The sequence below is a fragment of the Micropterus dolomieu genome, linkage group LG08 (genome assembly GCF_021292245.1).
Source record: "Micropterus dolomieu isolate WLL.071019.BEF.003 ecotype Adirondacks linkage group LG08, ASM2129224v1, whole genome shotgun sequence".
NCBI lineage: Eukaryota > Metazoa > Chordata > Actinopteri > Centrarchiformes > Centrarchidae > Micropterus > Micropterus dolomieu.
Genome location: NC_060157.1, coordinates 4,965,610 through 4,987,477, shown reverse-complemented (window position 1 = coordinate 4,987,477; position 21,868 = coordinate 4,965,610). Strand labels below are relative to the sequence as shown.

Genomic DNA, 21,868 nt, shown 5'->3' with positions numbered 1-21,868 from the left:
CTGTGGACTTTATTTGACAGCAATTTTATAAAAACAACTGCCGTTTTGATTTTTTCCTTTCTGTTTTTTTGATAAGCGACTGTGTAACTGAATGGCATTGCACCAACAGCTGTGTCCGCTGTTGCTTTACATGCTTTGTAAAATATCCACCCTCTCTGCGTCTTCTAATGTAGCTTAATACAAGATAGCGTCTCTGTGTTTCTCTGCAGGTTTAAATTGCGAGCGTTGGGTCTTTTTTATGAAGCCTCAAATATATTCCAATGTGAAAGTGCACATGGACAGCTGCGGACGCCACAGACGTGGACTACTTCTGTTTATACTACCTCCCGGAGTCAGCTTGGCGGACTCATTCCAGTAGATCGCAGTAGATCGGTTGGTTCCGTTGGGGGGAACATTTGTGCTGATTTCAATCTGAACGCAAGAAAATCAGGATTCTGTACTTTGAAAATTTAAAACTAATACCCCATCTTTAAATCTGTCTCTGCACTCTCACATCTGGACTTACAGGCTGATTAAAGTTTGAAGTTGTTTTGTACTCGGTAGTTTTGTCATTAATTAGCTTCCATAGAGCCAAATACATATATACACTCAGAGTGGCCCCACAGCTACGGCACCAGCAGATATTTATAGAATGACAAGCTTTCTCTTATGTTTTCCTTCTGCTCTTATTTAGGAAAGAGACACACAGAAAGAGAGAGAGGCATCCTACCAAGGTCAGGCATGCAGACAGACAGCCAGGCATGCATCTTTTCTGCCAAATTCACATGTCTGGATATCTCTGTATTTTTCTCTGTGCATGTGCATCTATAAATAAAAAAAAAAAAAAGCATCTACTGCCATGAGAGCAGCAATTTATAGCTTCCTGTAAACACACTGTACACACACACACACACTTACACACATGCAGACAACTCTACATCCAAACACACCAGTGTCTTAACATGCCAATTCACACACAGTGGTGACGGAGCCTGACAAGCAAAGCCTCAAGCTCTTAAACTAAATAAAGCAACCACTGTTAAACACATGGTCAGTTAAAAATACCATTAAAGCAGACAATGCTTCCCCCATTTCTCACCAGAAATAAATAAATTTTAAATATCTGTGTGTCTGTGTACTACAGTATGTCTAAGTTTATCACTGGTTCAATCAGTAGGGCTCGCATTTCTTAAGGTGGGTGTTGGTGTGAACATGGAGCATGTGTGTAACACCTGACAAGTTTTATGTAAAAATAAAGAAGCTGCAAGTCCCCAGAGGCTGCAATGTTCTTACTATTTTAAAATGTTAGAATTAATAACATGATGATGTACAACTAACAATTCTTTCATTATCGATTTTATCTGCTGAATATATTTTCCATGAAGGGTTTATACCCATCAAGTTGACGGCATCAAATGTTTGAAATGTATGACAAGGAAAAGCTAAAGATTCTCACATTTGAGAAGCAAGAACCATCAAATCCTTTGTTTGAACTAAGGCCTAAATGATTAACCTTTGTCCTGATGGTAGTGTAAGAGATCATCTGGAATCTGGTCAGTAAATTTCCTAGCATAACAACTATCCATTTATTTTGTATAAGTGGGAATTTTGGCCTGATAATGGCTCTAGAGAATCAAAATGTTGGACGTATGGACACACAGACTGACAGTTGGGCACGGATGAAGCAATAACCCTATTGGAAAACAAAATGCATCAGCCAGATCTTACATAAGAATATGTTTTCAAAACACTGTAGTTCCCTAAATTACAATCATCGCATTTCTCAGATACAAGAACAGACCTTGAGCAACGTTCTTATGATGGTTCAACATCCTGAAGTGATTAACAGGCAATAATCTCTTGGAATTTAAACAATGACACAAGCAGTAAATCGGTAACCCCTAGAAATGTCTGAAAACTTCCAGCATAACTCTCCGAAGAACAAAGAGTGATAGACTGTGATGTGACAGAGATGTAACCTTCAGCTTTCAGAGAGTGTTGTATTTGTGAGTTACATTATGAAATAAAATTTTTAAAAAATGGATATACAGAAAATAAATTTTTGGCTGTCGGTGTCTTTCAACCTGCCCTTGTTTGCATCTGCAATATCTTATCCTATACAAAAAACAGCAACGTTAAGTCAGCTAAGAGCTCTCCTACCTCTTTTGGCGACAATATGGAAATGTAGTCCTCATAGATGGAGCGCGCTTTCTCCTCAATGGCGCTCTTGTTGATTTCCTGTTTGAGGTCTTCGCAGGCCAGCCAGAACAGCATATTCTCCTCGCTGTACTCTGTCCGCAGGAACTCCCGAAAAACATTTCGACCCGCCGGGTTCCTCATCAGCTTGTCGAAGGACTGAGACCACAGCCGGATCTCTTCTGCTGAGGGTTTGGTGCTGAGGGAGGAGGAATAAAAAGGATGGTTCATTTATTTCATTCATTATTTACCTAAATGTTTTGGATTCTGTTTCTGCCTTGTGTTGTATTTCTAGTAACTGTTATTTTGTCTTCCAGTCAGCACCACATCTGTGCAACTGTATTGTTTTTGAATGCGAAATATCTCATGAATCCTGCATTCACCAGTAAACTAAACAGAAATTATAAAGCACTCAGTAGAGCACACACCTCCATTGGAATCTACATCTACACCAAAATATGACTGGAAATCCGACTGGAAATCCGATTATGCGCGCGCGTGTGTGTGTGTGTTTTGTACAGGACTTTCTGGTCCCCAGAGGATGAGGTTTGTTGATCTACAACCATCAATAGGTCAAAAGTCCTGACATTTGCATGCTAATTTTCACCATCAGAACCACGCTACTTTGTACACATGTTAAAATGCTTACCGTTGCATACCCTACAAGCATGCTAACATGTTAGAAGATAAATGTGAATTGACAACATGTCATCTTGCAGTTATTGACATGCTAACTATAAGAGAGTGTAATGATTCACTAGTATGGCTGAGAATGTTTAGTTAGAAATGAAGAGCAGACACTCACATGGAAAATATAAAAAATGTTTATAATCTTGCATCCACACCAAAAATGAATCATTGTTCTTTGTGTGATGGCCTAAGCTACAAAAGGTTTATCTAAATCTTTTAACAAATTTGAAACCAAACGCAATGAGTGTGTGTTAGTGCTGCAAACTCACCAGTCTTCACGGTCTGGTATAGTTTCCATCTTGGTGTCCTGTGATATTCTCTTCCTTCTATTCCGCCTTCGTCTCTCCTCTTCATTCCTGACGGTGAGACTGACATGATAAAACGGCTTTCAGACAGGGAACACACACACACACACACACACACACACACACACACACACACACACATATATATACATACACAAAACCACAGCTGACAGAAGAGTAACTGCTCTCAGAACTATAAACACATGTACAATCACCCACAGGGATGTTATTACCCCATTTAATGGCAATAGTAACCACAGTTATGTTAACAGCAGGGTAAAGCAGCAGCTACAGGTGTCTACACACTGTGTGTGTGGGTGTGAGTAACACAGAGAGAGAGAAAGATCTATAAATAATTAGCTCCCCTGTGGGAACTACATACACCTAAACACTGTACAGCGACTGTCTGACTAATGTCTGGAGACTCAGTGTGTGTGACTGTGAGCAGGTTTGTCCAATGTATTTGTATGTGTGTACATAGAGAGACTGGACCAAAAATAGTTAAGTATGTGTCAATGCCACGGTAGCTGAAAGTATACTAAGTGGACACCACCAGAACGGTGATTTGTCAGCTTGGGCTGCTTGTGGATCCTCCATACAAGTTTCTGATGCTGGCAGAGATTGTTGCAAGCGAAGACAAGATAAAGCAACTTGAAGAAAGGCTCAGTAACATGCTCCTTATCAAATAACATTGGACATATTTCATGATAGGCAAAGCTATTTATCGTGCAGACTTCCTGCTTGCTATGACTTCCATTTTCTATCAGAGTAAATTCAAGAATGATTAGACCTCCTCTTAAGGACTGCACAGCACAGCAATAGTTTCAAGGCAGGCCATGCTACACAACTGAAAACCCATTTGTGCCGCTGAGACACTCAACGTAGAGCCATAAATCCACTTTAACAGAAACTGAAGCTTAACTTTATTAGGCCCTAATCTCATTGTTACTTAATAAATGCATTTTATAAAACCTCTCAGTAACACTAAGGAAGAGGAAATGCACAGATACTGCTGAAGTTGACAAGTCTCATCAAACTTTGTGGACTTGTTGAAGAATATTTCAATAATGATAAGGCAGCTGTGCGTCATATCTGTTACAGCTGTGTTAACAGGACTACAGCTCCAGAGAACTGCTCTGCCAGTGTGTGTTTGCTTACATTAGGGGTGCATGTGTGCAAGTGTTTGTGTGTATTTGTCTGAGTAAATGCAGTGTGTGCTTGTGTGTGTGTGTTTGTTACCATGAGCAGCTGCAACAGCAGCACCAGCAGAAGCAGCAGGCGTTGGGCCGTTGAGAATTCTGGGTAGTGGCCATGCCCCGCCCCCCTCCCGTCCCGCTCAGTGCCGAGGTCTCGCTGCGACCTCCCCCCATGGCCAGCTCGCCCCCTCGCTCGGCCGGGATCGGACCTGTGTACTGCATGGACAGAGAGAGAAAGAGAGAGAGAGAGATACTATTATTTCTTCTGAATTCTTAGGAGTCATTTACAAAGGTGGAAGAAGTATTCATATCCTTTAATTAAAAGTAAAAGTATCAAAACCACAATGACAAAAAATATCTTTTTGGTGGAGCTGCTAACAATTAATTTTCATATCTAAAACGTGACAAGGTGTGACATCTAGCATTTTTGCTATCAATCCTCAATAAAACCCACAAGTGAATCCAAAAGAAGCCTGTCAACCTGTAGAGCCGCGCACTGATCCTAACGTGGGTCTGGGGAAAGTTCAGTAAGCTTTTGCTAACAAGAGATGACTTTCAGGTTGGTCAGGGTGCCACAAAGCTGCCTGAGGGGTAAAGCATTCTGCTTAATTGCGTACAGAAAAAACGTAATCTTCCTGAAAACAATATGTTCCAACATATAGAGATGTGTCTTAATATTGAGAAACTTGAGCTCTCACAACACCACTGATGTTGGACAGAGGCTAAAAATGGTCTTCACGTGATCATCTTTGTTTACAGTAATCATACCAAGGTAGCACAGTTAGCATGGCAAACTACACATGTTTGCCTTTATGGATGATTGATGATAATGAGTTTCTAAAATGGATTCTAAAATGTATATTTTATTAACTTCTCTGGCAGTAGTCTCTAGTCTTTTACGCATTGAGTAGTAGTGCTGTCTGTTAATCATACATGCTAATGATAATTTTATTGGAAATTGTGATGGGAGGGAGAGGAAAGCAGAATGAAGACAGACTTGACTTGAATGCAGTTATGAGCTTTCCAGTGTAACCTGCTTTGAGGTTTCGCAAAAGACAGAACAACATAAAACTGCTTACATAAACGAGCTTCAGATATAGATCAAGATGAAAATATCATAACTTTGTACAAAAATAATGATTCGGTATTTGACCACATTCTTGTCAGCATTTTCTTTTCTTTTTCTTCTCAAACACTGAGTGAGATGGGGAAAGAGATTAAAATGGAAAAAAGAAAAACAGAGGTTAAAAGGGGGCATAAATAAATGTATTGGGAGAAATAAAAAAGGTGTGATATGCTAAAAGATGACTAGAAAGAGATTATAGAGTAAAAGAGGAAGAGAGAAAGAAGGAAACAAGAGATTTGCTAATTTAGAGGGTATAGAAGAAGAGACAGATACCATGCAGAATAGAGGAAGTGAAAGAGTGCGGGTATGGAGACAGACCGGGCAATGTGATGCATCATGTGATTGAGCTGTGATCACACACACACACACACACACACACACAGACAGATGATCACACATACACACATGTTTCTCAATTTGGCTTCTGGACCTTGAGCCCCCTGGATCGCTTGATTTGCAGATAAGATCTTTAAGGCTGATGCATTTTTTTTAATATTTAACATTTACAGTTCCTGTAAGTGTATATTCTATTTAAAGCTCCCACCATCTTCTTTAAAATAGAATTAAACAATTTAACAGCAGTCCCAGCTTGGATTCAATTCATTATTTCGAGACGTGTGTGCCAGAAAGAGTTAAGAAACACAGCCATAGGGGCAAATATACCATAAAACTTATAGCTAATAGCCTGGACTAAATTGACCCTGCCTATATTTGGGACAGGCATCCATATAGGACAGGCCTTTAATTCCTTTTGCACAAAACTACTATGAAACAGTTTATTTATTTCAAACAGAATATTACTTGTATAAAACTTATCCAATAATATCAAATGAACGTCATTCATTTGATCTAGCGCCGACATGCGCTTTTATTTTGAAGTAACATCATGAAAACAGCACCTTGCAGGATGAGAGAAATTAGCAGACAGAGAGTGATGGACTTCACAGGACAGGATTTACAACTTTTATGAAAAGTTGATTCTTTTGATCTGGTGGACCCTTACAGACTAAAGGAATAGGCTATAAATAATCAAGGAACGGACACAACAAGCGGACTTAACGAGCGCTTCAAAAGGAAATGACAGTCAGCACTTTTCCCCCCCTTTCCTTTATTGTAGAATGCAGGTTACACCGGTAAATCTATAAGAATTACACTTTGGGGCTCGTTTCCATTAAATGAACTGAAGGATTGAATTGTTGAAAATCTAACCGATCTAACAATGTCCATACTGACATTGATCATACGTTTAAACATTAATATTTGTATTAACGATCTAAGCAGCTTAGAAGCATCTAAAATGGCGACCCGCGGTGTTTAAGAGGTTTTATACATCCAAAGAACTTAAACCAGACCAGGCGTCTAATGGAGACCTGCGCTTATTTGTCAAAATGTGTTCCTACACCAGGCCAGTAAAGGAGTTAGGCGGCTATTTGGGACTCGGCTATTAATTGAAGTTTTGTGGTACACATACAGTATAGTCACAAACAGTAATGAATGTATGAGCACATGGTGTACATCATGTGAAAAAACATAATGAAAAAGCGCATGCATATGTACACATAAAAGGTGTACCAAGAAATGTAAGCCAATGCACACAAATACACACAGACAGTGCCGTGTGTGTCCCCGCCAGAGAATTTCACATCGATGCTATTACCATTAGATTGGATGTGTTTCTTATTTTTACATTTCTCTAAAATGGTGAAACTACAGCTCAGCTGACATTAGCCTCCAGCTGTCAACTCTGTCTGCCAGCACAGGGACAGACATAGGCTGCTGACCTGTGTGTGTGTGTGTGTGTGTTTGATGCCAACACTCCAGACAGCCGGCAAATGTGGCAGAATGGTCTGATGTTGTTAACCGAGTAAATTTAGAATTGAAAGCCGTAACCTGCAACATTTCATGTTAATAAGGATCTGTTCTGCTGAGTGATTAAACACAGTCACAATTCAATATAAAGCCAGTACATGGCAATAAAGAATGTTGCAGGTTTGTCTCTTTATGATCTACTGCTGTAACATAAACTGTATATTATTTTTAGTCATAGCTTCTAAACAATGTAAACTGTTTAAATTCTTTGGATTGCCAGAAGCACGTGCACGTGCCAAGACTATTTGAAAACATAGATCCCACATGTAAAGCTGAATTTTACAATACATTAGCAGCACTTCAGTCTACAGTGTTGTTATTAATTAATTAATGCAAATTTATACTTCTGCACACGTGGCCACAAAGTCATGGGCATTTATATTTGTGCGTTGGTGTCTAATTCACTCTGTAATTACTTCGCCAAATGCTGGTTGGCGGTGGGGTTTCTATTTTCCACTGTGCTGGCTAACTTCCGGTTTAGCATTCTGCTAACTTTGATGATCATTTTGTGGCTCTTTTAGACTTTCCAAATGTTATTTGTATGAATGGATCAGTTTCTCACAGTGAGAGGAGTCATTTCGTGCTCCATGATACAACATAATACAACATCATCATCAGATACCTTAGTGTAGATTTACATATCTGCTGCTTCCAGATGCTCACTTGTTGGTTAGGAACCCTTACTCTAAGGTATGTTGTGCAGTTCATTAGATTTGTCAAGACAGCAACATTTTATTTTAAAACAAATTTATTAAACCAAATTTGAAAAATACAGAAAACTAAAGGAACGGTTTCTCACAAAGACTGAAAACAACCTTTGTGATGAAACCATGGATGTATTATGAGATCTGGACACTGTGCTTCAAGATGGCGCCCATACAGTATTTCCCATTCAGAGTTTTTCACTTAGTGTATGTGTTGTCATGCACATAAAAATACGATTTTCTGGGCTCTGGAAAAGAGTTTTAACTACCCAGTTTTTGGTTTTGGCTATCCTGTTTTACCAATATAACAGTTTTACCAATGTTTCTTTTATAATGAAACATTATCTTTTATTTTATTTTTCGTAGGAGTAGAGGGAGTTCATGGAAACTACTTTTCGGCCTGCAGTACGGCGGTTTGCCACTGGGTCAAATTGGCAACGAAGCTGACATACCCCACTGTGTCCAGCTTTCTTATTACACCTATGGAGAAAACCCACTAAGTTACAGATGCTTGCTGATCAGAGGCTAACTAAGAAAAGGGGGCAGGACTTCAGGTATGTATAGTGACCATAAGATTGCCTGAAGAAGAGCAACGAAAAGTTGAAGTGAACTGATGTTTCTTTGTTAATGTGTGTTTGAGCAAGGTAGCCAACTGTGGCACTGCTGACAGGTATACAATGTGTGAGTATAGTCACTACTCAAACACACACAAAATACATAGACAACCACACACCTTCAGGAACACGTACACACACACACACACACACACACACACACACACCCACACCCACACACTCTGATGTGACAGTTTACCTGCACAGTCAGAGCCAGAGACAGTGCAACACTCCCTTCCTCTCTTTTATCACCCGGCCCATCTTTTATAACACAGAGCTATCATGTTTCTGCCTTTGTGTGTGTGTGTGTGTCTGTTTTCTAGAGATGATGACTGAATACGGCAAGGTTCGTTACCAGTTCAGTTTCGAAATAGAGGGAAACTACAAAGAAAAAGAGATTAAGAAAGAAAGAAAGAAAAAAAGAAAATGTGTGCACTTCCTTTTGAGCAGATGTCTTACTTCCTCTTCTGTTCCATTTGAATTTCAGTGTGTGCGTTTTTAACAGGATTCGGTTCAAGTGTCAATCTGATTAAGCTAGATGACATTAGAAAGACTTACAACTTACACGCACACAGACATGGTAGTTCACTTCTCCTTGTCATCTTAACTCCATCTCTGTAAATATTTTTTACCCTTTAATTATCCTGGTAAGGTTGACAGGGCACACATGCTGTTTTCCCACGACTCCCTGCTACACACACACACACACAGAGGCCAATAAGAAACTCAAATGGACCAGTTAGGATTATAAATGCCTTGCTTAAGGGCACAGACTACCTGTTACTAAAGAAAAGGAAAAAGGCGAAAGCAGATAGTTTCTTATTTTATGCCTTATGTAATTGCCTTAGTCACATTGTCCTAGGGAGAAATTCAAACCAAAAACCTTGAAGCTGCCAGTATACTTCATCACAAGTGTTTGTTTGTTAGGGGGCTGTATCCGACCACTGCTTTATTTTGGAAAAAAAAAAAATAATAATAATGTTACGCCATGATTGGCCAGTGAAAAAGGAGCCAGGAGGAGAGTTTGAACTTATCTCCCAAGACATCTTTATTTATTATTTACAAAACTATTTCTGCCACAATCAATGTGAACTCAAAGAAATTAAGGAGCACAGTAAAAAATATTCAAGTAACACAGTTTATTAAAAACTATTTTTTACATACATATTTATTAGGAGTGTGACGAGACACTTAACCCACAAGATTTGAGATTGGGTTCAAGAGATCGAGACGAGACGAGATTTTAACGCTATTTTTAAGAAATTTTTGGTGCTGAATTATATGGACATTTTGACCATTAAACACTTTAATTCCTGCATTCTTATGAATCTACCTGCACCGGTTTATGGTGAAAATGTTTTTATTTATGTCAAGAGAACCACAAAATTCAAGTGGCAGGTGACAATTCAAACTCTATAGCCTAACTCTACCAGAATCTAAGTCAGTGCAGCTCTCAGTCATTCTGTGCTGCTATCAGATCTGTTTCTCCCATAGATCAACTTAGTTAAAATCATCCCTGCTGAGTCACGATTTAGTCTTTCCTCCTCTTCTGTGTCTTTGTTTGGGGAAATAACTGCTTTAAATGCGACTGTGGCATCTTTTCACCTAAATAATAAATGATTTAATTTTAATTCAGTTAGAAACTCCTGGACTTTATTAGCTCCTGTGTTTCATGTACAGAACTTTCTGCACATCTCTGTTCTCTGACATGTCATAATATTACGAGACTAATGTCATCATTTAATGAGAAGTCTACCTGCCCTTTACTCTGCGGTGCATTACGTTATTGATCCGCTGGTAGTAACGTTATCCCCTTCAGACTGTTTGACCGACACAGTTTGGGACTGCATGTGAAACCGAAAGCGACCTCAAATCCACATGTTAACTTCAGCAGATCAAAAAGTGCAGCTCACAGTCCCAAACAGAGCAAGGTAGCGCCTCAGTTTTTAGACGTTTATGTTGCAAAATTCTACCAGCTACATTACCACTCGTCAAAGCTGTCTGGACTCACAGCGCGAGCTGTTCGATTCAGTTAATTATAAGGGCATACGCCGATGTTGCATCAGCTGGGAGTAGTTGATTTGCTCTGAGTGATCTTATCAGTTATAATTACATTTGTATTTCACTGTATGACAAAATTAACGTGTGGCTTGACAGCATGTGAAAAATGCCAATTGCGCGAGTCTCGCGAGACACCTTTTTACCCGACGAGAAATATTGTCATAATGGTACGAGATCTCGTACCTAGTATTTATACTGTCTGTGTTTGTGTGTGCTCATTCTCTATGTGTGCAACTATGATGTGAAAACCAGTGGAGGACTATGGAAGTGGAAGCCCCTTGTATCTGGACACTCGGCAGGGCCTTTGTTGGTTTTTAAAGCACTAAATTAAACAGATTTTTTCAACAGGGCTGGTTAAATTTACACAGTGCAGTGGAATTGCATGATTGACAGGATGCAATGGAAGAGACATGTCAATCTGCATCATCTATTTTCCTCTAAATGGGACTATCATTTACTAAATAAGCATCATAGTATTGAAGAACACTTGAAACTAGCTACTGAGACCATAAATTCATGAGGAAAGTTTTTATTCAGGTAATAAATCAGGTGAGAAGTAGCAGTAGTAGTAGTAGTAGTAGTAGTAGTACTTTACCTTCTTTATAAAAGGTGAATGTCAGCACATGTGTTTTGTACCGGAGTCTGAGATGTTGCTACTGTTAGCGTTAGCTGTATCTGGGCCATCACTGTAGCTGGGAAACCACAACACACTGAACACTGGTGCGTTCTTTCAGATTCACGCTGCGTTGAATTAAATGATTCATCATATTGGAGCTGCTTCCTCCCTTGCACCAAATCTGCTTAATGCAGGTGTTGTATTTTGCTGTGTCGTTATCTTCTTTAGTGAAGCTAAGCTAAACTTTCAAGTGTTTGCCACAGTCCCCCATGGTCCAGGAATGTAAACAGAAGTTCTCTCTTCTTCATGCTTTGTTGACGTACTGCGTAACAAATGACGTGATGTTCGGTCGGCGTAGCAGGTCCTGGCAGATATGTGACATTATTATGGACTGTAAAATGCTCACTGCAGTTGAATCATGAGCGCCGCTGAAATATGCAAACAGTTAGGAGTCTTGGTTGGTTCTTGGAAATTTGGTAATGGTTCCTACTTGGAACCGGTTCTCAATACACAATCGTAATAACATGAGCATTGGTCTCACCAGAACATATGTTTTTGTTCTTAATTGCTTAAGGATGTCATGTAAATGTTATTTCATGCATACATGCTGACATGTATTAATAAAAACAACCAAATGTATACTGTATAGTTAAGAACACATTCATATATCCTGAAATATACAGTATACAGAATCTCACAAAAGTGATAAAATAAACCCCTTAAATTTTTGTAAATATATGATTATATCTATTATTTGATATGTACAGCTTGTATAACTGTAAAATTGCTGTCCCTTCAAAACAACACATCACACAGCCGTTTCTATGTCTAATGTCTAAACCGTTGGCAACAAAACTGAGTACACCCCTAAGTGAAAATGTCCAAATTGGGCCCATTTAGCCATTTTCCCTCCCTGTCCGTGTTACAAGGTCTCAGGTGTGAAAGGCCGTCACACTGGTCACTGGAAGTTCAACATGGCACCTCATGGCAAAGAACTCTCTGAGGATCTGGAAAAAAAGAATGGTTGCTCTACATAAAGATGGCCTAGGCTTTGAGAAGTTTGCTAAGACCCTGAAACTGAGCTGCAGCACGGTGGCCAAGACCGCACAGCGGTTCAACATGACAAGTTCCACTCATAACAGGCCTCGCCATGGTCGACCAAGGACATGGATTACTGGATCCATGTCCTGTGGTCTGATGAGACCAAAATAAACTTATTTGGTTCAGATGGTGTCAAGCATGTGTGGCGGCAAACACGTGAGGAGTACAAAGTGTGTCTTGCCTACAGTCAAGCACGGTGGTGGGAGTGTCATGGTCTGCGGCTGCATGAGTGCTGCCTGCACTAGGGAGCTACAGTTCATTGAGGGAACCATGAAGGCCAGCATGTACTGTGACGTACTGAAGCGGAGCATGATCTCCTCCCTTTGGAGACTGGGTCGCTGGCCAGTATTCCAACATGATAACGACCCCAAACACACCAAGACGAACACTGCCTTGCCAAAGGAGCTGAGGGTAAAGGTGATGGACTGGCCAAGCATGTCTCCAGACCTAAACCCTATTGAGAATCTGTGGGGTATCCTCAGAAGGTGGAGGAGCACAAGGTCTCTAACATCCACCAGCTCCATGATGTCGTCATGGAGGAGTGGAAGAGGACTCCAGTGGCCTCCTGTGAAGCTCTGGTGAACTCCATGCCCAAGAGGGTAGTGCTGGAAAACAATGGAGGCCATACAAAATATTGACACTTTGGCCCCAGTTTTGACATTTTCATTTAGAGGTGTACTCACTTTTGTTGCCAGCGGTTTAGACATTAATGGCTGTGTGATGTGTTATTTTGAGAGGACAGCAAATTTACGCTGTTAAGCAAGCTGTACACTCACTAATTTACATTGTAGCAAAGTGTCATTTCTTCAGTGTTGTCACATGAAAAGATATAATCAAATATTTACAATAATGTGAGGGGTGTAGTCATTTTTGTGAGATACTATAAGTGCAAATGCAAGCGGTTCTGTGCAAAATCACCGTGATCACCTTTGTACTGTCCTAGTTTGTTTGCCATCTCTGCATACTTTGCTAGCACAGATGGACTCACATGCCATACCAATAAAGCAAGATGAAATTTAAATTCAGAGAGAGACACTGCCAGGGCTTTTGTGTACTGCATGTACATCTCCCAACACGCACACACTCACACACACACACACACACACACACACACACACACACACACACACACACACACACACACACACGCAGCTGCAAATGCCAGCAGGGTTTAAGTAATTAAGCACTCATTTTAAGTATTAATCTCAGAGATTACTGCTCCATAATCTCACCACCTGATTGCCAACAGTCCTCAGTGAGTATGTGTGTGTATGTGTGTGTGTGTGTGTGTGTGTGTGTGTGTGTGGAGGTGGGGGTCACAATGACAGATCAAGAGACAAAGAGATGAAATGAAAGAGAGAGGGGATGTAATGGGGAGTAAAAGAGCTCAAGTATGTTCTGTCTTTCAAAAAAAGTTTTAGGTGTATTGAAAACATTCTACTATATTAAAACATATCAGACTTTGTCAGGGACAGAACCAAAAGGCCTTGTACTTCTTGTCTCTGCCGTTTGCACAGTCCACAATGTCTTCTGTATGTGTTGTCTAAATTAGGACGATGAACATTACGCTGAACTGAACAAAAAGTGGCAGCAGTGCGAAGGAAAGAAAGGGAGTCATAGATAAAACTGGGGGGAGGTAAGAGACAAAGAGGAATTCTGGGGCATGTAGACCCACTTGCTAACCTTCAAAGTCCTGAAGTCAGGAGGTTCTACCAGCCGGGCTGTAATGAAACTTTTGCATTGTTATGATTTAACAGAGCAGAGTGTGGATGGCCATCATCTGCCAGTTGCTTGGTCTGCCCAACGCTTCCTCCATCAGACCAAAATTTGCACTTGCACAAACAAATATGAAACCTAAAATAGAATATTAATATAAAATCAACTGGTTATTTTTTACTTACTGGGTACATTCATGGTCCTTAGAGGAAGAACTCTTAGGACAAAATGTGAACTTTTTAGATTAACAGAGCGGTAGCTGCAGTAGCAGTTTGATCTGCAGATGTAGATAAATGAATGTGCGCCATCTACAGGCAACGAAAGTAAAAATTTGATACACGTGCCACCTGCAGGCAACCAGTGCAAAAACTGTTTGTTTCCACTGCTGTTTGTCTGTGCACGTGTGCATGTGTGTTTGAGGTTTAATATTTTACATTATAAAACCCAAAAATGTAAGAGTTTTGTTAACTGTAGCATATTTTTTGCTGAATACTGCAACAGTGCAGAGTTCACTCTGCAGTGAGTGTCATTGAGGACACAGGACGCACTAGTGTGGAAAGGAGGGGACCCTCACCAGGTTATTCTCCAAAATAAATAATGATAGTAAAAGATAACTGGCATTGTCACTGGAGCTGAATATTTATAATGTAAACTTGTTTTTTAAACACTTTAAATCTCTAAATTTTTTTTTAGAATCATGGTTTGCATGTCAGATTGGCTCAACTGTTGGACCGCCTGCCTGGTTTTCATCCACAGATTTTGTTCTCCGCTTTGTTTGCTTAATCTAAAAAAGTATTTTACCACATGGCTAAACTTTAAACAGCTATTTTAATATAAAAAATAATTGAAACAGGTGAAAAGTTGATCGGGTTCACAATTTATCCTCAGTGCACCTTAGGTGCATTTAGACCTGTAATTTCATAGTGGTCAAACACTATCTGATTGCAATCCCATCACTGAAGGCATTTTAGTGCCAGATGTAAAGGGGGTCTTTTCCTCAAAACATACAATAGTCTTACGTGAACAGAAACACACAAGCACACACGCTAAAAGTCCTGGGATCCCCCTATTTTGCTGCCAATTCCATAAAAATACCAGCATCTCAGTTGTCAAGCCCCGATCACAACCCTGCAGATCAAATAAGGACATCCCTACTCATCACAAAATCATAGATCTTTACTTCATCACTTTTCATTTCACTCTTCATTCGCCCATTTCCAACAAATGTGACCTGTGCAGCACTGCTTTTTGTGGAACCTAAATTCATGCTACACTATACATCATACTTCCTTAATCTTTTAGGCATTATTACTTCAGAGCTGAAAGTGGCTGATCCGTTTCCAATTACCTGCCTGACACGTTATCTCATGTTTTGTCAATGATTTTATTCTGTGGGTGTGTTCGCAGTCAAGTCACAACACTAAAAAAAGACCTCAGGCGAGGAAACACCTGTATTTCATCTGTGTATCTAGCTTGTGTTTTCAAAGATTTCACAATGTTTCCCACAGAATGACAGTGTAAATGTCTCTTTTCCTCACATTCACAAATACTCTCTCCCTCTCTCTCTCTCTCTCTACCTCCCTCCCTCCCTGTATGTGTCTGCTCGGCTGATTGTCGCTGAGAAAACACAAAACATTTTGATCTTTCCACCCCGACACTTTTTTTACAGCAGCAGGTGGGACGCATGTGGAGGACACTTGTTAATGACATAGCCTATTGAAACGGTCAAAACCAACACGATACTGACACTGTTGCTTTACCTGGTCAGGGCTTGTAAAATATCCATCGTGTCCGCGTCTTCTAGCAAAGTACCAGTTAACATCTCTCTCTGCGTTTCTCTGCAAAATGCCATACTTTAAACGCCATATTTACCTGGGTGGTCGTTCATATACCTGGTTGGCCCGCCCAAGCAAAGTCTGTATGTGGGAAACACTGTCTCAGGTGTGATTAAAATAAGCGGCAGCACAAAACCATAAAACATTTTAAATGGGGCTGCACTTAATCATTTTTATAGCAGCTAATCTGTTCATTCTTTTTTAGATTATTAAATTGAAAATATAATTCTTTAAACAGTCCACAAGCCAAAAATTTAAAACATCAAATATTCACACCTGAGGAACCGTTTTTGTCATTTGTCAACTGTAACGATTAATCAATCACCAAACACTTTGCAGATTAATTTTCTGTTAATCGACTAATCAGATAATCAACAGTTTCAGCTCTGATTTCAATACACAACAAAAATGAGTGGGAGTAAAAGGACTTCAATCGTTAAATTCCCAGCTTGAGTTGAAATTGCCACTGCTTCCATTTTCCCTCACTTATACAGTAAATTAACTCAACTTAAGCAGACGTGTTTCTGTTTTGGTCAGTGTTTTGGTTCTGAAGTCACTGTAGGTAAAGCAAGTTGTTTTCTTGTTTCTTTGCAGATTCTATTTATGTTCCTGTGATTCTTGTTTTATTATTATTACAAGCGGTTGAGGTGTCACATCCCGGATCTGGTGCTGGAAATGTTTTATAGAGGAGAGGAGCTTCTCCGAACTCCTGCCCTGACATGTTAAACACTGCTAAAGCTTCACTAATGCACTGTTTAACACACATACACACACACACACACACACACGCTATGGCTTTGTACAGTATGCTCCTCTTCCCTCGCTCTTGATCCGTCTCTCTTCATTTAGTCTATTTGAAAATGTCACACACACTCCCTCGCTTTCACACTAAAACTCTCTCTCACACACACAGTAACTGGGTCTATAAATCCAACCTAACAGCGCTCTGTGGTGACAGATTCAAGGTTTTTTTTTTTTACCAGAGGGCTGCGCCGACAAACCATATCAGCTCCCAAATTCATCTCCTCTCCTCTCCTTATATGGACAAGCCTGTCTAAACACACTCACACACACACACACACACACACACACACACACACACACACTGACTAGATACACACAATCAAGCTACAACTGCTCACACGTGCATTCAAACACACTGTGATGCACACACAATCGCAGCATACACATGTCCACCTATGATCACACCACAACCACATATACACACATACACAAAAACACACACCACTATAACTGTACAAGCTGCAACACATATTTCAAGAGGATCTGCCTAAACCGAACAAGATTATGTTCACATCCAACTAAAACACTTGAAATACAATTCCTGTCCAAAATGAGGAGAAAGAAACATACAAAGAGACTTAATACGTAGTTATTCACTCTGGAAAGACTTTGCGTTTTTTTTCAGGGCTTTGACTACCACAAACGGTCAACCCTTAGGGTTGGTTGGACAAAACAAGAAATTTGATGACATCATCTTGGGCTGTAAAAAATCATGATTGTTATTTCTTTAAATGAAATGATTAATGCAGAAAATAATCAAGAAAGGGACTATTGTTATGTAACTGTTGCATAGCATTAACAAAGTCAAATCCGACTCAGCCTTTGCATTACACTCAGACTGATATGCACGGGTCGATCGGCCAGTGACTGGAATCGTTTCAGTTTTCAGCTTGATCAACCATGACTGGTGACCAATGACCAGTGACTGGGGCCGATCAGTACACATATTCGATTCTGTTCTGGTCAGATTTATATGCATGTTGCGCCGAATGATGGTGCACAGATAGTAACCAACTATTGTCGCTGTCAAACACACGCGGCAAAACATGCAGTCAGTGTGAAGAAGTGGGGATGTGTATCGCTACTCAATACCTTTATGATATCGACTGAAGCAGCCCAGTATCGAGTAGAATCAAAACGTCAAACCAGTACTTCACTCGATAGTTTTTGTAACCAGATAGCGGCAAAAATGACTGTTTGAATGGTTTTGCTTGCAGCCAAAAACACAAGCAACACACCGAAAGAAAGAGAAGAGCCCGCCTTTTTTTTCCTTATGTGCCTGCACCATAAACTGTATAACAAAGGCCTGCACACGCTCAGTCCATGAGTGGTTTTAACAGCCGCTCACCTACGGCTGGGGTCTCAGGCATGTTTGTCACTGTTGCGAGTTTATCACCATAAGCTTGGCTTTCCGTTGGTTTCATCTACTGGTATCATTTAACACTTCTCTGTACATTTTTATTTGCTATTCACATCACTTGTCACCTATCGATCACTGCGTTCCATCACATCAATTAAACACTTTTGTGGCGCAGCAGCGATTAGCTGATTTTACCCACGGAGCCTCTGCTGCAGCTGCTAGTTAGTCTGATCGGCTGGATGATCAAAAATTTGCAACCTGTAGTCTTTTCCTGTATAATACCCGTGGGGATGAACTAATTAGGATGAGAAGGATCTGATACAATTTCCCAATACTTTTATGTAAAGGTTATTTGAAACAAGAAAAAAAATAAGAATAGATTATCTTGCTTGTCCATAACAATAAAAATAATAACAGGCCATCAATCAACTACTATGGCTTCAACAGGTGGCATTTTAAAGGTATCGTATGAAGTATTAGTATCGGTATCACTTTCAGGGTACTGGTTTTGGTACTGGTATCATAAACTTTTACACGATACCCAACCCTATAAAGAAGACACAAAGCTTGCAATTTTTGATACCCGTCAGGCCAGAATAAGCTGTGGTTTGCCCCATAGACTTTACTTGTGCAGACCACCCAGGTAGATTAATGGCAACCCAATTCAGCACTTTGTAAAGAAAGAACGAGAGAGATTATCTGGTATTACGATAGAAGAAGAGGAAACGGTGGATATTTTACAAGCATGGGCCAGGTAAAGCAACAGTGAATGATGTCATTCCATGGTTTTGTTTTGATAGGCTACTTCAGTAACAACAACCCCCCTCCATGCAGCTCACCTGCTGCCATGAAAATGGAATCGCAGGTGAAAAAATCAAAAATCCGAGTTTGGCTGACTTGATAAAACAAACTGCTGTTGAAGAAAGTCACAGAGAGAGACGGGTGTAGGTGTGTGTCTGAAGTGAAAAGAAAGGTGAGCAGATTAAAGTAGTTTGTGAGTAAACAATAATAAGGTGAAGAATAAGTAGAATTAAAATGGTGAGATAAGAAATAACATACTAGAAATAGGGTAATATATTATTTCAAATATGTTTAAATAAAGTAAAAAATAACAAATATCATTATCATTATTTATATTATTATTATTTATTATACATCATATCAGTCTGCATCAGAGGTTATATGCCAATGTTTTGTGAAATACAATTGAATGGACCCCAGGAAGAATAGCCAACGCTTAGTGCTCATGGGGATCCTAATAAAGAAACAAAATTAATTTTGTGTGGATGGGGCCTAAGACACATGCCTTTGGTGTGAGAGACCCGGGTTCAATTCCCCACTCTGACACATCCACCAATGTGTCCCTGAGCAAGACACTTAACCTCTCGTTGCTCTAGGGGTTCAGTCCCTTTTCCACTGCACAGTTCCAGCTCGACTCGGCTTTGTTTGGTTTTCCATTATGGAAAAGTTGTACCTGTACCTGCTTCCAGGTAATTTTTTTCGTATCAACTCCGTCGAGGCTCCAAGCGAGGCAATACTAAAATGTGACGTGAAAACACAGCAGACTACTGATTGGTCAGAGAGAATCGTCACTATTCACTGCACTGCGCGCCTGACAGAGGCCAGTAACAGAACGTTTTATATTGTACAATTTTTCTCACTAAATTTTCATCACTAAATCCACTTCTGAGAAGTTCTGAGGTGAGAAATCAACTGTGTAGATTTCAAATATTGCCAGATTTACAAAAAGCGATGGCAGAGCAAAAATGTGCTTGAAAGCTTTCAGACTTGAAGAGCTCCGCATGTGGCGGCGAGGGAAGCCTGGGCCAACCCGCGGGAGGAGCTCGTGAGGCCGGCCAGCCGCCCACTCACAGAGCCCTCTGCTCCCACCGTCACACAGACCGCTGCAGCAACAACAGCAGAAAAAAAACACAGCTGGAAGGTTTTCGTACCGCTTATCTTACATTCTGAGTAATGTTGAAACATTTTAACTTAAATCAAGAGACAGCTGTGTGTATGTCGCATTGAAAGTTACATCGCGGCAGTTGTGTGTGGCGTCGCTATGACGACAAGCTACACTGAGGGGAGCTATCTCTGGGTACTATCTGCAATGGAAAACGGAGGACGGACAAACCGAGTCGAGCAGCATCGAGTCAAGGCGAGTTGAGCTGGTACTGGTAATGGAAAAGCCGCCATATATAGCGATTGTAAGTCAGCTCAGTGAATAAATGCAATGCGATACCCAGCAGCTAGCCTGCTCAAACCATAAAGCTGCTAGCAGTGAGGTAAAATCCACAGACACACTTACTATGCTATATGGAACCAAATTACTTCATTGATCAAAAATAGCAATAATACCGTATCCCGCGCTGTTGAGCCCCAACATATTACCATAGGGGAAGTTACTTCACCGCGACAGGCCTATTTCCATTAAATAAAAGTTACAAAAATTATTAAGTACGCTGTCAATTATAGTTCTTAGAAATAAAGAAAATCGGAAATTGGCAGGTCAGACATTTAAAAAATCGGAAATCAGAATTAGCCTACAAAAATGCAATCGGTGCAATGTATTGTTGTGTTAATTTCATTAATGAAAACTATGACTACATACTGTAGGTTCGTCAATGATGGTTTTTTCCGATGTCTAAAGCTAGAAGTTGACGAGACAGCATCGATGTCACTAAAAAACAACTGTGACTAATCAACATGCTAAATTGAAAAAAGATGTAAAAATGTAATTTAATCAATTTAATAATTTAAAAAATAAAAATTTTACCAAAATCTCTTTCTTCGTTAACTCAAAAATGTAGCAAAAAAAACCCAGCCACCTCACCTCACTAATGGTCGGAACTATAAACCAGCACAAAAATGACAATTACCAACATAAACCACTATGCTCTGAACACACACACACACATCATAAACAAAAATAATTGCATTTTGGAACAAAAAACAGCAAACCTAAACTACCGAGTCCAGCAATGCATGATGGCCAAGCCATCACTAAAACCTAGGCTACATTACAAACCAGAGCAAAGAGCCAGAGAACAGCACACTCTAGGTTGCAAAATGTAGATAAAGATATTTATTCAGTTCCTTTTAATTGGTCATCACCTTTTTGTTTATGGGCGTACTGTGAAAAAAATAGACTTGAAGCATAATTAAATGCTTCAGGTAATGGTATACCCATGTGACAGCTGCATAAATTGAAATTGTGCATATCTGTTGCATTTACAGAAAGCAAGCAACAATGACAACAGGGCTCGGGAGAAAGAAACAAGCAATGCATTGCTTTATCAGAAGGGAAGCAGTGTGGACATTAAAAGCTCATAAGGATACAAAAAACAGGATACGGTTGATTAAAGATAATAAAAACTAGGGATGCACTGATCTGATACTGATTTTGGATATTGGCCCGATACTGACTCAAATAGCTGGATCAGGTATCAGTGACAAGGGGCCTGATCTGGGGCTGATCTATTCAATTCAATTACACACATATTACGCAATGCACCAGCAGTGTGGAGGTAGGCCTGAATATTTTGCTAGGAGAGGATTGGCCTCGGGTGGCTCTAATGACCATAACTACTGTCGTTACAACAGCCAGGATCACTAAAGAACCAGTAGGATCGATGATCTTGGCAAACGACCCCACCGAGGTTAAATAGCTGAGTTGTCCTACCAGTCAGTCAGAAC

At 40.0% G+C, this 21,868-nt stretch overlaps 1 protein-coding gene across 6 annotated transcripts in view; it reads right to left on the bottom strand.

Moving 5' to 3' along the window:
* The window catches only part of rgs19 (regulator of G protein signaling 19), a 46,340-nt gene that overhangs the window by 5,897 nt on the left and 18,575 nt on the right, over nt 1–21,868 (bottom strand). For 5 of the 6 annotated variants that reach the window (XM_046056517.1, XM_046056519.1, XM_046056520.1 and 2 more), the window contains 3 exons: nt 4,410–4,582; nt 3,135–3,233; nt 2,140–2,374 (listed from right to left, as the gene is read on the bottom strand). In XM_046056517.1, the coding sequence (XP_045912473.1) occupies nt 2,140–2,374; nt 3,135–3,233; nt 4,410–4,582 (507 nt within the window). The remainder of the gene's footprint in view (nt 1–2,139; nt 2,375–3,134; nt 3,234–4,409; nt 4,583–21,868) is intronic. The other variant, XM_046056518.1, reaches the window with a different exon arrangement.